Genomic DNA, 11,582 nt, shown 5'->3' with positions numbered 1-11,582 from the left:
ATGTGATTATTGGGCATTTGATATGTGGCTAGTGTGAGAAGCTGAATTATTTTAATTTATTTTAATTACATTTAAATGGCCACAAGTGATTAGTGGCTATTTATTGATAAGCTCGGTTCTAGAGTATTTGATGATTAAAAAGATCTCTTAAAGGATAACTCCTGGACCAGAACCTATTCCAGATGGAAGTAAACATGCCCACACACCCTGACACACACACCCTTCTTTGCACCATCATTTCATCCCCTGGAATTTGGGGAAAGAATCTGGAGGGATAAGCCCATCCCCCATTCCAAATATCCCCTTTACTACCCCTTTCCCTCATATTTCTCTCTTTCCCTACATCCCAAGTCTTCCCAAAAGGAGCCTAGAGATTTTTCTGCAGAGAGACTAAATTGAAAAGATTTGGAACTTATTGTCAAGAAGAAGAAAGCAAATATGCCCTGGGAGTATGTGTAGAGGGACAAGCAGAATGACAAATGGCATTTCTACTCTGTTTGCTGCTATGCAAAAAATGCATATACAGTTAAGGAATTCACATCTGTTTTCTTAGATTAAGTAATCATTGTACATTTTCTTAGATGTGGTAATGCTGCTGTGGTTATGTAAGAAAAGTTCCTTGTATTTTGGAGATGCATGCTAGAGAACTTAGTGCTACTATGCCATTATGTACTATCAGTGTGTATGAGCACTCGGACACCAAGATAGATAGATACATACATATATACATATGTAGATGCATAATAGGTTGGTTAGATAAGGGTAGATACATTAGAGAGATGATATATACATCACACGTAGCTACATAGATAAATAGATGACAGATGATAGAGAGTCAGATGAAAGAGAGAGAGAGAAAAGAGAAAGAGAAAGGGAGGAAGGAAGGAAGGAAAATAGATGATAGGGAGATAGGGCAAACTTTTTGTAATTGTTAATTGGACGGGTGGTAGTATGAGAGCTCATGAAAAAAACTTGATGAGCAAGAAGAACTACGGTTAATTTTAAAAATATGTTTATTACTGTCAAGTGGAGGCCTTTTAAGGCGTGTGAGAAGTGGGAGGGCACGAGGCAGGGCCGGTGAGGAAGAGACACAGGAGGAAGGATAGGTGATCTGCCTGGGCAGGGCGGCCTTAAACCCTCCCCGCCCCACCTCCCTCGCCCACTTGCCCTCCTCCCTCATTCCAGGCCGTGCAGCAGTGCGGAGTCGGGCCAGAGCAAGGCCTGCAGGGCACCAAGACCGGCGACGGGGGCAGTGGAAGGAAGGGCCAGGGCGGCAAAGCAGTGCCGGGTCCTGGGAGCTCAGCGGTGGTGGGCAGGGGGCCTGCAGGGAAAAGAGAGGGTGAGGCGGGGCTTGTCGCCACCAGCCCGACCCTGACAGCCTCTGACGGGGAGGAGCGGACTGCAGCTCTCCGCCTGTAGGCACACGCTCAAATCCCAGTCCCACCCCCCTTTTCCTGTTCTTGGCTGTCACGGGTACAAGAGCCCCAGGACACCAGTCTCTCCAACTTTGCGGGCCATGCCAGGGCTGATAACAGCTGTACCCAGGTTCCTCTGATGACCCTACCGTAAAGCCACGCCCTTCCGGGGGGCAAGACGTCTTCAGCCCTCCTCACACCCTTCAGGAGTGAGGCCTGGCCTGGATTCTTACCCCAGAAGGGCTTGAGACAGGCTTGGGGTGGGGTGTCACTCAGACACCTATCTGGTGCTGTCCCCCAGAACAGATGACGGCAGGAGGGACCCAAGGGCTCCAGGGCAGGCAAGGCTGCTGCGGGCACACTGCCAGGGGACCGCTAGAAAAGGTAAGGAGAGACGCTCAGCTGCCAGTGGTGCCCCCGTTTAGGACTGGGACGCCAGGGCTGCAGGCGCCCAGGCTGTATCCTGTACGACTCCAGAGGGCGCCATTCACGTAGTAAACTGCGGGGATGGCGCTTTCTGGAAGTGTGCACTGTGGGGGCCTGGGCAGTCAGGATTCCAGCTCAGGCCTTCATGGGTTGGGAGAAGCAGGGAGCCCTTCAGTTCTCCTAGTTCACAGATTCCGCTGTCCTCCCGGATACCTGTGCAGAGATGGTCCTCGGGGAAGCACTCGGTAGAGTCGGGGCAGCACCTGCAAGGTGAGGGCAGATCCGCTCAGGGAGGAGCAGGGGCCCCAGTACCAGTGACAGTGAGGGGCAGGGAGCTTCTGGGGAAGGCAGCAACTTCCAGCAGGGGTGGGAGGAGGTGGGTGCTGCAGCCCTACACTGCCCTCCTCCCCAGGCAGGGCCTTAGGAAGCTGAGGAAGAAGTATTAAATGCCAGGGGTGGGAAACTGGGGAAATGCAGCTCTAAAGAGTAGGACTGTATGTGTGCAGCATCTAATACAGGGCCTGGCACATGGGAGGTGCTGAGTAAATGCTCAGTGGATAGACGGACAGATGAACAGAGAAAACACCTGGAAGCTGCATTTCCCACTTGAGCTTCTCTTGTCGGCGCCATTTGGCTCTGCGGTTGGAAAACCAGACCTGAAATGGGCAGGAGCAATGGAGCTCATTATGCTGTCCACCACCTGGCTCTGACTGCTCTCACCACAGGCCCCTGGCCTGGACTCCGAGCGCACACCCTTCCTCAGGCTGCACCTCCTCCCTCCCTGCTCCGGCCTTTGCTGTCTGTCCACTTCCTCAGCTCAAAGGCTTGCCATGGGGAAGAGGAGAGCAGTTGGCAGAAGGGAAACAAGGAAGGTCTTGTCTCTGATTTCTGTTCCAAACAAATCTGTTTCCGTCTTCCTGCCCCCGTCTCCACCTCAGAGAACCCAAACCCTTTCCAGCACAGACTCTCCATCCTTGTGGTTTGTGTATTTTGTGTGGCAGCGCTCACTCACCCTCACAGTGTCCTCAGGCAGAGAGGTGGCAGCAGCCAGCTTCCCACGGGCCACTGAGTCAGGATACTGTCCACGCTGGAACTCTGCAGAGATGGAGGGCACATAGCAAGGGCATGGGAGAGGAGCAAGTCCTGGGTTTCCCCTCAGGCCCTGCTCCCCACCAGCTACCACCCTAAACTACTCTCCTCGCCCATGCAGGACGATCCGCAGCCTGCCCCTCAGCCTTTGCCCGCAAGCCTTAGGGCGGTTGCCTCCAAGCGCTACACTGCCCACCCCAGCCCTGGAACCTTTCTCCAGTGCCTCTGCTTGTTCTGGGGAGAAGACAGTCCGATTCCTGTGGCCAGTCCCTGGGTGAGGACCCCGGGGCATCTCAGAACCACTGTAGGGAGTGCCAGGCACCAGAGGCAAAGCTGCTACACGAAGGGCCAACGGCTTATGGTGGTTTGTGATGGAAATTCCTCTTGTCAGATGGGGTCCCCGAGTCCCTGGGGCTGTGAATGGGGACAGCATGGGTATAAGAGCAGAGCTGTGCTGGGGGTGAGCATTCACAGCTACTTGGAGGCCACTGCAGGGGCACTTGGTAGGAGGCATGCTCAGTGCCATGATGGGTTGTGTGCTTAGTGTTTTGGGAAATAGCAGCAAGGTTGGGCCAGGTTTGCATGACCCACAGAGCACAAAGGGTGCTCTGAGAAGCTGTGCGCAAGGCTAAGAGGGGTGTGGAGCCCAGGCCTGCCTCTTCCTCGGCAGATCCTATGAACCTACAGACTGGGGGACCTGGGTTCTGTTCCAGGACGTGTCAGCAACTAGCTGGTCACCTTGGGTAAGTCATTTCCCTTTTTTGAGCCTCAATTTTCTTCTGCCAGGAGAGAATAAGGCTCCCTTCCAGGCCTTCCTTATTGTCTTATTGTGAGGGTGATTCAAGAAAGAACAAGAAAGGGTTTCAAGAACTGTAAGAGCTTCAAAACCTGTAGGTTTGGTTCTGATCATCCCTGGGGGCAGCTCCAAGACCCACCTGGTGACCTGAGCTGTGCTGCCCAGGGTAGTCTCTGTTCCTCCTGTAGTGCCCGCAGGACTCGGTTGATGGAGGAGACCTGGGGTGTTGAGTGGCGAGATGGTGCACAGACCCAGGTTGCCTTCTGAGGATATTTCCCAAATATCCTCTCTCCTTTTGTCCCAGCCCACAAATCATTGCCATGAGCAGCCTCCTCTCTCTCCCCATGCTTTCTTCTTCTCACTTGTTCCACCACCACTTTTCTGAAGAGAGCCCAAGAGCCCTGCCCCTCAGCCTGGGATGGCCCCACTGCCAAGTAGAAGGTATCTTCTCCCCAGACAGCCTATTTACCAGCCCTGATGTGGGCAAGGGACACCACTTACACTGGGAATCTTGTCCTGAGTGCAAAGCCCTTCGACACAGAGCTGGTGTTGGATCTCCCAGGCAAAGAGGGCCGGGCACTCACCCTTCAGCTGGGCTATTCGAGCCACCACGGGGGGTGTGGCCAGACGAGGCTTGCTTCCCCCAACCCCCTTGGGCTCCAAAACACCTGTGTGGTAGTAACGTCCTAGGATCTTGCTCACACAGCCATTAGATACCTGAGTCAGGTGAGAATCAGAGGCAGGTAAGTGTGAAGGACAGAGGCGACTATGCCTGAGACAGAAGGAGGCTACAAAGTAAAGTGAGACTTCTTGCACCACAGAGTCGAGAGTGATTCAGTCTCATCTTTGGGAGTCTGCAGCTCCCCATCCCAGCCCCAAAGATGGTCTTCTAGGACGTAGCCCAAGTCCCAAAGGCCCTCAGTCTGCAGACTCCCCTGAATAAAGGCCCCTTCTCCCTGCTTCTTGTCCCCACCACTGGGTGAAGTTCCCAGCATACTACCTTAAGTCTCCGTGAAATGTCGCAGGGCCGCATCCCACTAACTGCCAGCTGCACGATCTGTTGCCGGGTGTCCAGGGGGAGGGGCCGGCCATTCACAAAGAGACCCCCCAGCTGATTCACACTGCTGACCCCTGAGCATAAGAAGGATGCACCCGCACACTATGTCTCCCCTCTCCCCGGCCCACCTTTGGCATGGAGGGCCCTACAGCCTGGCTTCCCACCATAGAGAAAGTCCTATCCCCAGGGCCTCTTCTGTTACCAAGGTCTCCAAACATGTCACTTTCTTTGGAACTGGCTCATGGGTGAGTCTTTGCCCCCTGGCCATAAGCACTGACCCTGTGATCTAAGGGAAGCAGGGTGGAACAGGGAGGGGCAACTAGACAAAGCGCCCCCCAGACATTGGCCAAGGGCATGGAAACCATGTGGATGGAAGCAGAGCCCTGAGATATTCCCTCTCTCCTTATTCCACCCTGTTCTTCCCATGCCCCCTAGGCATCTTACCATCCTGCAGCATATTCCAGGCCCCCTCTTCACTGGAGGGCAGGAGCTGGGAAGACTGGGGGGAGGCTCCTCTGACAGTCCTTCTTTGGTCTTGGGGCTGAACCTACAACAATCGGGATATTTGGGTGAAGTCTCTTTCTGAGAATGGTCTTGAATGTAGTGTTCGTGACAGGTCAGGTTTTTAAAATTTGCCAATAGGTTGGCTATGAAAATTCAAATTCTCTTCACTTAATTCAAATTATCTTTACTTAAACCCTTCTGTGATCAACTAAAACATCACAAGGCCAACAGAGGACTGGATCTTTCTGGATGTTCTGATAAGGGCCTTGGACGTGGGGTTACTCTCATTTCTCAAACATCCATTATAAGAGGTCAGGGAGGTAAAAAGGAGGAATGTTTCCAAATGCTCAGGCTTTCCCTTATTCCAAATGGACAGTTGTCACCCCTGACCCCTCAAAAGACTCCTCAATCCTGGGTGATGCACTTGGGCTGGGCTCCTGCCTCCTAAGCTCAGATCCATAGGTCAAAAACCAAAACTTAGGATATTCTGCCCAGCCATGGGAGGTCTTCAGTAACTAAAGATCCCAAATGCCCTGATTTGAGGCTGGAGACCAGGTTCAGGGCTCTGCCTTCACTGTCAGGCAGCTCCTGAGGTTAGATTCTCCAAACCACCAGGCAGAAAGCTTCCCTCAAAACTACTAAGGGGAGGGTTTGCTCCTATCTTTTATACTCTCCACGTTAACTTGGTTAACACAGGGACTCAGTTCTAACCCCAGGCACTGTAAACCTCTACCCACACATTGGGAGAAGATATGAACAAGCCTAAAATCCTGGCTTCTCCTGGGACACACATCTCTTGGCAGCTTCTGACCTGATGCGGCTGCTTATTCCTTGTGGAGGTATCTTCTCCCCAGACAGCCTATTTACCAGCCCTGATGTGGGCAAGGGACACCACTTACACTGGGAATCTTGTCCTGGGTGCAAAGCCCTTTGACACAGAGCTGGTGTTGGATCTCCCAGGCAAAGAAGGCTGGGCACTCACCCTTCAGCTGGGCTATTCGAGCTTCAAATGTTAAATATGGAGCATTTTAGACCTCACAATGAAGATTTACTCTCAAAGCCCAATTCTCTGAGATCAGACACTCACTAATTCAACTAATACCAATGGCGTGTCAAAGGGAGGAAGGCAGAAGCTGGAGATTGCTGTCTGCTAACGGCACAGAAGCCATTGCGAGCACAAGAGAGTCTCTGGGCAGCAAGGACACCAGTCATGGGTCACCATGTCTTTCTGGCTTTCATTAGCAAGTTACTGGAGTTGATACCACCTGGAACCCTGGCAGCGCTGGAGGTCACCCCAGAGAACAGCTTGTGCATAGAACTTTCCTGTAATAACCACGCTATCTTGACTCAATTAACTAATCTGCAATTATTTACTGAATAAAGGGTATTAATCACGAACATATTGCTGGTTACTCAGGATGAATGGAATAAAAAGAAAAGGGACAAGGTTTTTGCCCTCCAAGAGATTACTGTGCAACTGGGGAGAGACCAGCGCAGGTGAAGCAACAATGAACCTGCAAAGAATATGGAAACCAGTGCTGCTTTTTAAATGCAGTAAAGTCACTAAACTGGCTTTTACTCACTCCTCTCCAGGCAGTTAGAGACTCATTCCCCTTAAAGCTCTCATCTTTCCAGAAAGTTAGGAAAGGAGGCAGAGGTTTTTCCAGAAGAAAACTTAAGGCATTGATTGGGGTTCCCACAAACCAGGAGCCACCCAGGGAGCAAGACTCAAGGAGATTTAGAAGCCAGCACCTCACCAGAAGCCAAAATTTCCAGCTCCTAATCCTGGGATCCTTTCTCTACTTCATGTTTGTGTAATTGCCATCAAAGCAATGGAGAGAGGAGAGTCAAGCTGGGAATGTAAAGGAGAGTCAAGCTGGGAAAGTAGGGTGGAAACTCAGTACCAGCCAAAATCTGAATCCTTGATGGGACTGTAGCCCCCTGCCTAAGTGACCAGACCTCAGAGGAGCTGTGGGGACTCAGGGTCAATATGCAAACCTAAGTTATCTCCAAAATCATCATGCCCCAACTCCCAAACAGAAACCCCTCTCCCGATAGCCAGACCACACATTCCCAGCACTCATACTAGCTTGTCTGATAAAAGAACTGGTGCTCACAGGTGAGAAAGCAGGATAGCGAGTTGAAGGGGCAGGAGAGTGGGTAGCTGCAAAGGCAGAGGAGGAGAGAAGTTGGCTTGTCCACACAAAGGCATGGAGACAGCATGGGAGGCAGAGCAGACAATGAGCCTGCAGGTGAGCTACCTGTGTGGAGGCAATGAGGTGGGAGCTTCAGTGAGAGGGTCTCATCTCAGTCTTCTATGCTGAGACCTCTGCAGGTTCCAGGGGGGCTGGTAGTCTGATCCTGGTAACAGCCTCCACTGTGCTCCAGCTTCAGTCCTGTCAGGGGGTCCAGAGCCACAGAAAGCCCGTGCTCAGGAGCAGAGGGCAGCCTTCTGGGAGCAGCCAGTGATGTCACAGGCCATGAGCAGAGGAGAGAGGAGGAGGGAGGTGTGAATGGGGATGACTGACACGGGCCCTGAGGCAGAACAAACCACAGCCAGGGACCCATTGTGTCCTTCCATGGGAAGTCCTCAGAGCCCATATCGTGTCAACCTGCCACCCTGAAGCAGGTATAGAGCCACTGTCAGGCAGACGCCCTGGTCCTTGAATACACCCACTCAGGGGCCAGTACTCCTGAAGGAAATGGGGAATATGGAAGAGGGGGAAATTCAGTCTGTATCTGCACAGTTTTGAATGCCCAGAAGCCCCAAAGTGACTTACAGAGCCACAGCCACAGCTTGCCGGCTCAAACATGTCTGGGTTTGGAGGTCAACTCCAGGATCCTGTATGTATTACCGTAAAAGATAACTGGGTGTATAGACTGATATCTAAATACTGGCCAAGTTGGCTCCTAAGTACCTGAGAGGATGTGGAAGGGTGTGTGCTATGCAGCACCAGCAATCTCCAGTGGGTCTCACCAATGCTCCAATTGGCTTCTTGACTGAGGGGGCACCAAGAATGAGGTCTTACCTGGAAATAGGGGGCTCCTGGATGGCAGGATACTGGCAATGGTGGTGGTGGTGGGAATGAGCCTCTGAGGGCTCCTGTGAAAACATGTGCACCTGGTTTTTGCTCCTACATCTCTAGATGTCATCAGGCTCCACTAGGAACTTGGTCTTTGAGATTCTAAGTTATGAATGACACTCCTGTTCTCACAGAGGACACCACAAGACACGTGGCTCATTGCTGGGGTTGGGGGAACCAGTAGCTGGATGGGTGGTTCTTTAGAAGCAGGTTGTTGGCAGTGGAACGCAGCCCTCCGTGCACGGAAGCCTTGCCACCACTGTGGCCTCGGGCAGATCCCTTGTGAAAGAGCCAACATGGAAACGCTTGGGGCCCATCCCATGCCTTGGATTCTGTGAAACCCTCTCAGAAGTCAGGCTCAAAGTAAACAGGGTGTAGGGCAATAAGACTAGAACCAGACGGGGAAAGAATGGGTTTCCCTGGTAAATGCCTTGGTTTGTGAGGGAATAGGCGGGTGTTGTACTTTCAGCTTGATCCAAAGGTTGGGAATGCTTGTTCTTAAAACAGGGCCAAACGGATTACAGAAGTGGAGTCTCTACCTTACCTCCGCATGTACTTCTCTTTCTCGAGCATCCTCAGGCTGGCCCAGAGCCCTGAGGCATGGCGCTGACCACAGCATGTGGTTTCAGCACGGTGGGCAGGACAGCATGTGTCCTACTGCCTCGTGGAGCCCATTCAATCCCAGGGAAATTGAGACTGCTGGTCAGTCTACTCAGCCATGCCTGGGTGGGAGAAGGACCCAGGCAAGGCATGTGGGAGCCCTGCTCTTAGTCTTCCTTTCCCACCTCATTCCTTCCCCCAGATCTGCCCCTGCATCTGGGGGCACAAGGCTCTGTGTACTGACCTGCTATTCCCATAGACAGCTGCATGAGGGTGGAGATAGGCTATCACGGAGAGAAGGGACAAGCCCTGGCAGATGGTGGTGGCAGCGATTTCCCCCATAAACTACTCTCTCCCCCCCGCCTTTATGATGTACTCTTGGGTCTGAACAAACACAGGCTTTTGACCCAGAGGGGATGTGGGAGGGAAAAGAGAGGAAGGGCCTTGGCAGGGGGGCCTAGCAAGCCCAAAGGCTCAGTCACACAGCCCTCTGCCCAGCATGCCAGACTGTTTGAGAAGCAAATATCTGCCTTCAGTGGCTGACTCTCTCAACCTCCCCCACCAGGTTTGGGGCTAATTGTCCCTCATTAGCTGGGCCCAGGCCCCAGGCTGCTGCCAGCCCCTGCCATCTGCTCACAATTATACATTAACTCAGAGGTCTTGCCACCCGCCAGCCAGGCTGTGCGCCCCTCTCCAGGACAGCCATGGCTATTCTAGCCTGCCCCTCACCCTGATGTAGAGCCCTGACCACTGGCTTCTTCTGTCCTTGGGAGCCGCTCGTACAAAGCCCAGTGGCCATGGAATATGATCTGTCCTTAGGAGAGGTGGTTGGAGTTCCCCTGCCCTCTTCAGGGTGCCCTAAGACAATACAAGCCCGTGCGTAAAGCTGGAGAGGGCGCCAGCGCAGCAGAGACTAGAGGCTTTGATCTGACGTGTCACCTCGAGTTTTTGGCACTGTTGGGGGAGATAACACCAGTTGCAGGTTGTTTCCACCCCTCCCTGTGGCACCTTTTAGTGAGCTATGGGGTTCTGGCTCTATCTTCCCTCTTTCCAGGGAGCCCAATCCCTTGCCACCCCTCAGCTTTCCAGAGCGCACCAAGCTATCTCTCCAAAACCACTCTCTGACAGCCCGTGCCTCCTAGTTTAAAGTCACGGTAGTTTCCTCACTACAAAAACAAAGAATCTTCACGTTCTCTGGATATAAGCTTGGCCCCGAAGTTGCAACCCCCGAAGCCTTCTGCAGTCACCCTACTCTCCCAGCCAGCCCTTGCTCTAACGCCTGCAAATCCCTGCGCTTTTCTGCTTAACTTCCAGAACGCTAGCTAGCCGGCTCCCTCCCTCTGATTACGCCAGGAAGGGAGTGAAGAGCAAGACTTCCCGACTTTGGCTTTGAATGGGGGTCGCAGAAATGCCCCCTTTCCCTGCTTCTTTTTAACCATGAGCCCTTAACCACTGAGCTCAATTCTGCCCGTGTTTCTCTCCAGACGAGGCTTTGCCGGGTAGGGTAGGGTGGTGAGTCTGCACTCCCCTAGACAACCCCCGGTAGAGCTGGGGAGTTCAAGGGCTTGAACCATGGGCCCAGGAGGTCAGGCGAGGAAACCATATAAAATGTGAGGAGCGTGCTGGGAAGAGCCCAGCCCAGAGCCGCCAGGACTGGCCCTGTGCGCCTCCGATCACAACAGACCAGGGCGGTGAGATGATGCTCTGCAGCCATTCGGGGAGCGTGCTGTTGGATCCGCATGCGCACCAGCCTTGCCAGTGCGGGGCAAGTGCTGTGTCCTGCCTGGGGTGTCCAGACCCAGGCCAGAACCTGAAATTCAGTCTGTTCCCTGGGGACTGCCAGCTTCGTGCTCCACCAAGTCTCCCCCACCCCATCCTGCCCCACTTTGCATGGGCTGGAGGATCTGGGGAGGCAGATGGTGGTCCATTTTTTCACACACTTTGTATTAATGAACTTGTTTTTAAGACAGTCTTAGATTTACAGAGAAATTTCAGAGATAATACAGAGTTCCCATATACCCTACACCCAGTTTCCCCTATTATTAACATCTTATTTAGCACTGTACATTTGTTATAATTAATAAACCAGCATTGATATGTTAGTAAGTAAAGACTACTCTATATTGGGAGTGCCACAGTTTTCCCGCCTGTCCTCTTTCTGCAACAAGAGCCCACCCAGGACCCACTTTACATTCAGTCATCATACCCCTCGGCTCCTCTTGACTCTGGCAGTTTCTCAGACTTCTCTTGTTTTTGGTAACTGAAATTTCTGAAGAGCCAGGTACTTTGTAGAACCTCCCTCAATTGGGATTTGACTGACATTTTTCTTAAAATTAGACTGGGCTTATGGTTTTGAGGAAGAAGATGAAAAAAGGTAAAGCACCACTCCCATCACAGGACATTAAGGGTACATACAGTCCACACGACATCACTGTTGATGTTGACCCTGGTCACCTGACTGAGGTAGTATTTGTCTGGTTTCTCCCCTGCATGTACTTTTCCCTGCTCCTTTCCATACAGTACTTTTCTGAAGCAAGTCCTTGGGCACAACCCACACTGAAGGAGTAGGAAATTGTCCTTCTCCTGCTGGAGGGTAGAGGATCTACATAAAT

The 11,582-nt window shown here is 52.3% G+C and overlaps 1 protein-coding gene across 1 annotated transcript; it reads right to left on the bottom strand.

The window, feature by feature from the left end:
* Positions 1-1,034: 1,034 nt before the first annotated feature.
* On the bottom strand, positions 1,035-8,943 carry PAX4 (paired box 4). Its single transcript, XM_073239990.1, has 10 exons — positions 8,915-8,943; positions 5,228-5,330; positions 4,727-4,885; positions 4,228-4,443; positions 3,866-3,944; positions 3,141-3,266; positions 2,854-2,936; positions 2,405-2,497; positions 1,649-1,790; positions 1,035-1,321 (listed from the first exon to the last, which is right to left on the bottom strand). Exons 1-10 carry the CDS (start codon positions 8,941-8,943, stop codon positions 1,131-1,133), a joined length of 1,221 nt encoding a protein of 406 aa, XP_073096091.1. The 3' UTR covers positions 1,035-1,130.
* Between the last annotated feature and the right edge of the window lie 2,639 nt (positions 8,944-11,582).

The sequence above is a fragment of the Manis javanica genome, chromosome 6 (genome assembly GCF_040802235.1).
Source record: "Manis javanica isolate MJ-LG chromosome 6, MJ_LKY, whole genome shotgun sequence".
NCBI lineage: Eukaryota > Metazoa > Chordata > Mammalia > Pholidota > Manidae > Manis > Manis javanica.
The sequence above is the reverse complement of the archived record's forward strand: the minus strand, read 5'-3'. Positions and strand labels throughout refer to the sequence as shown.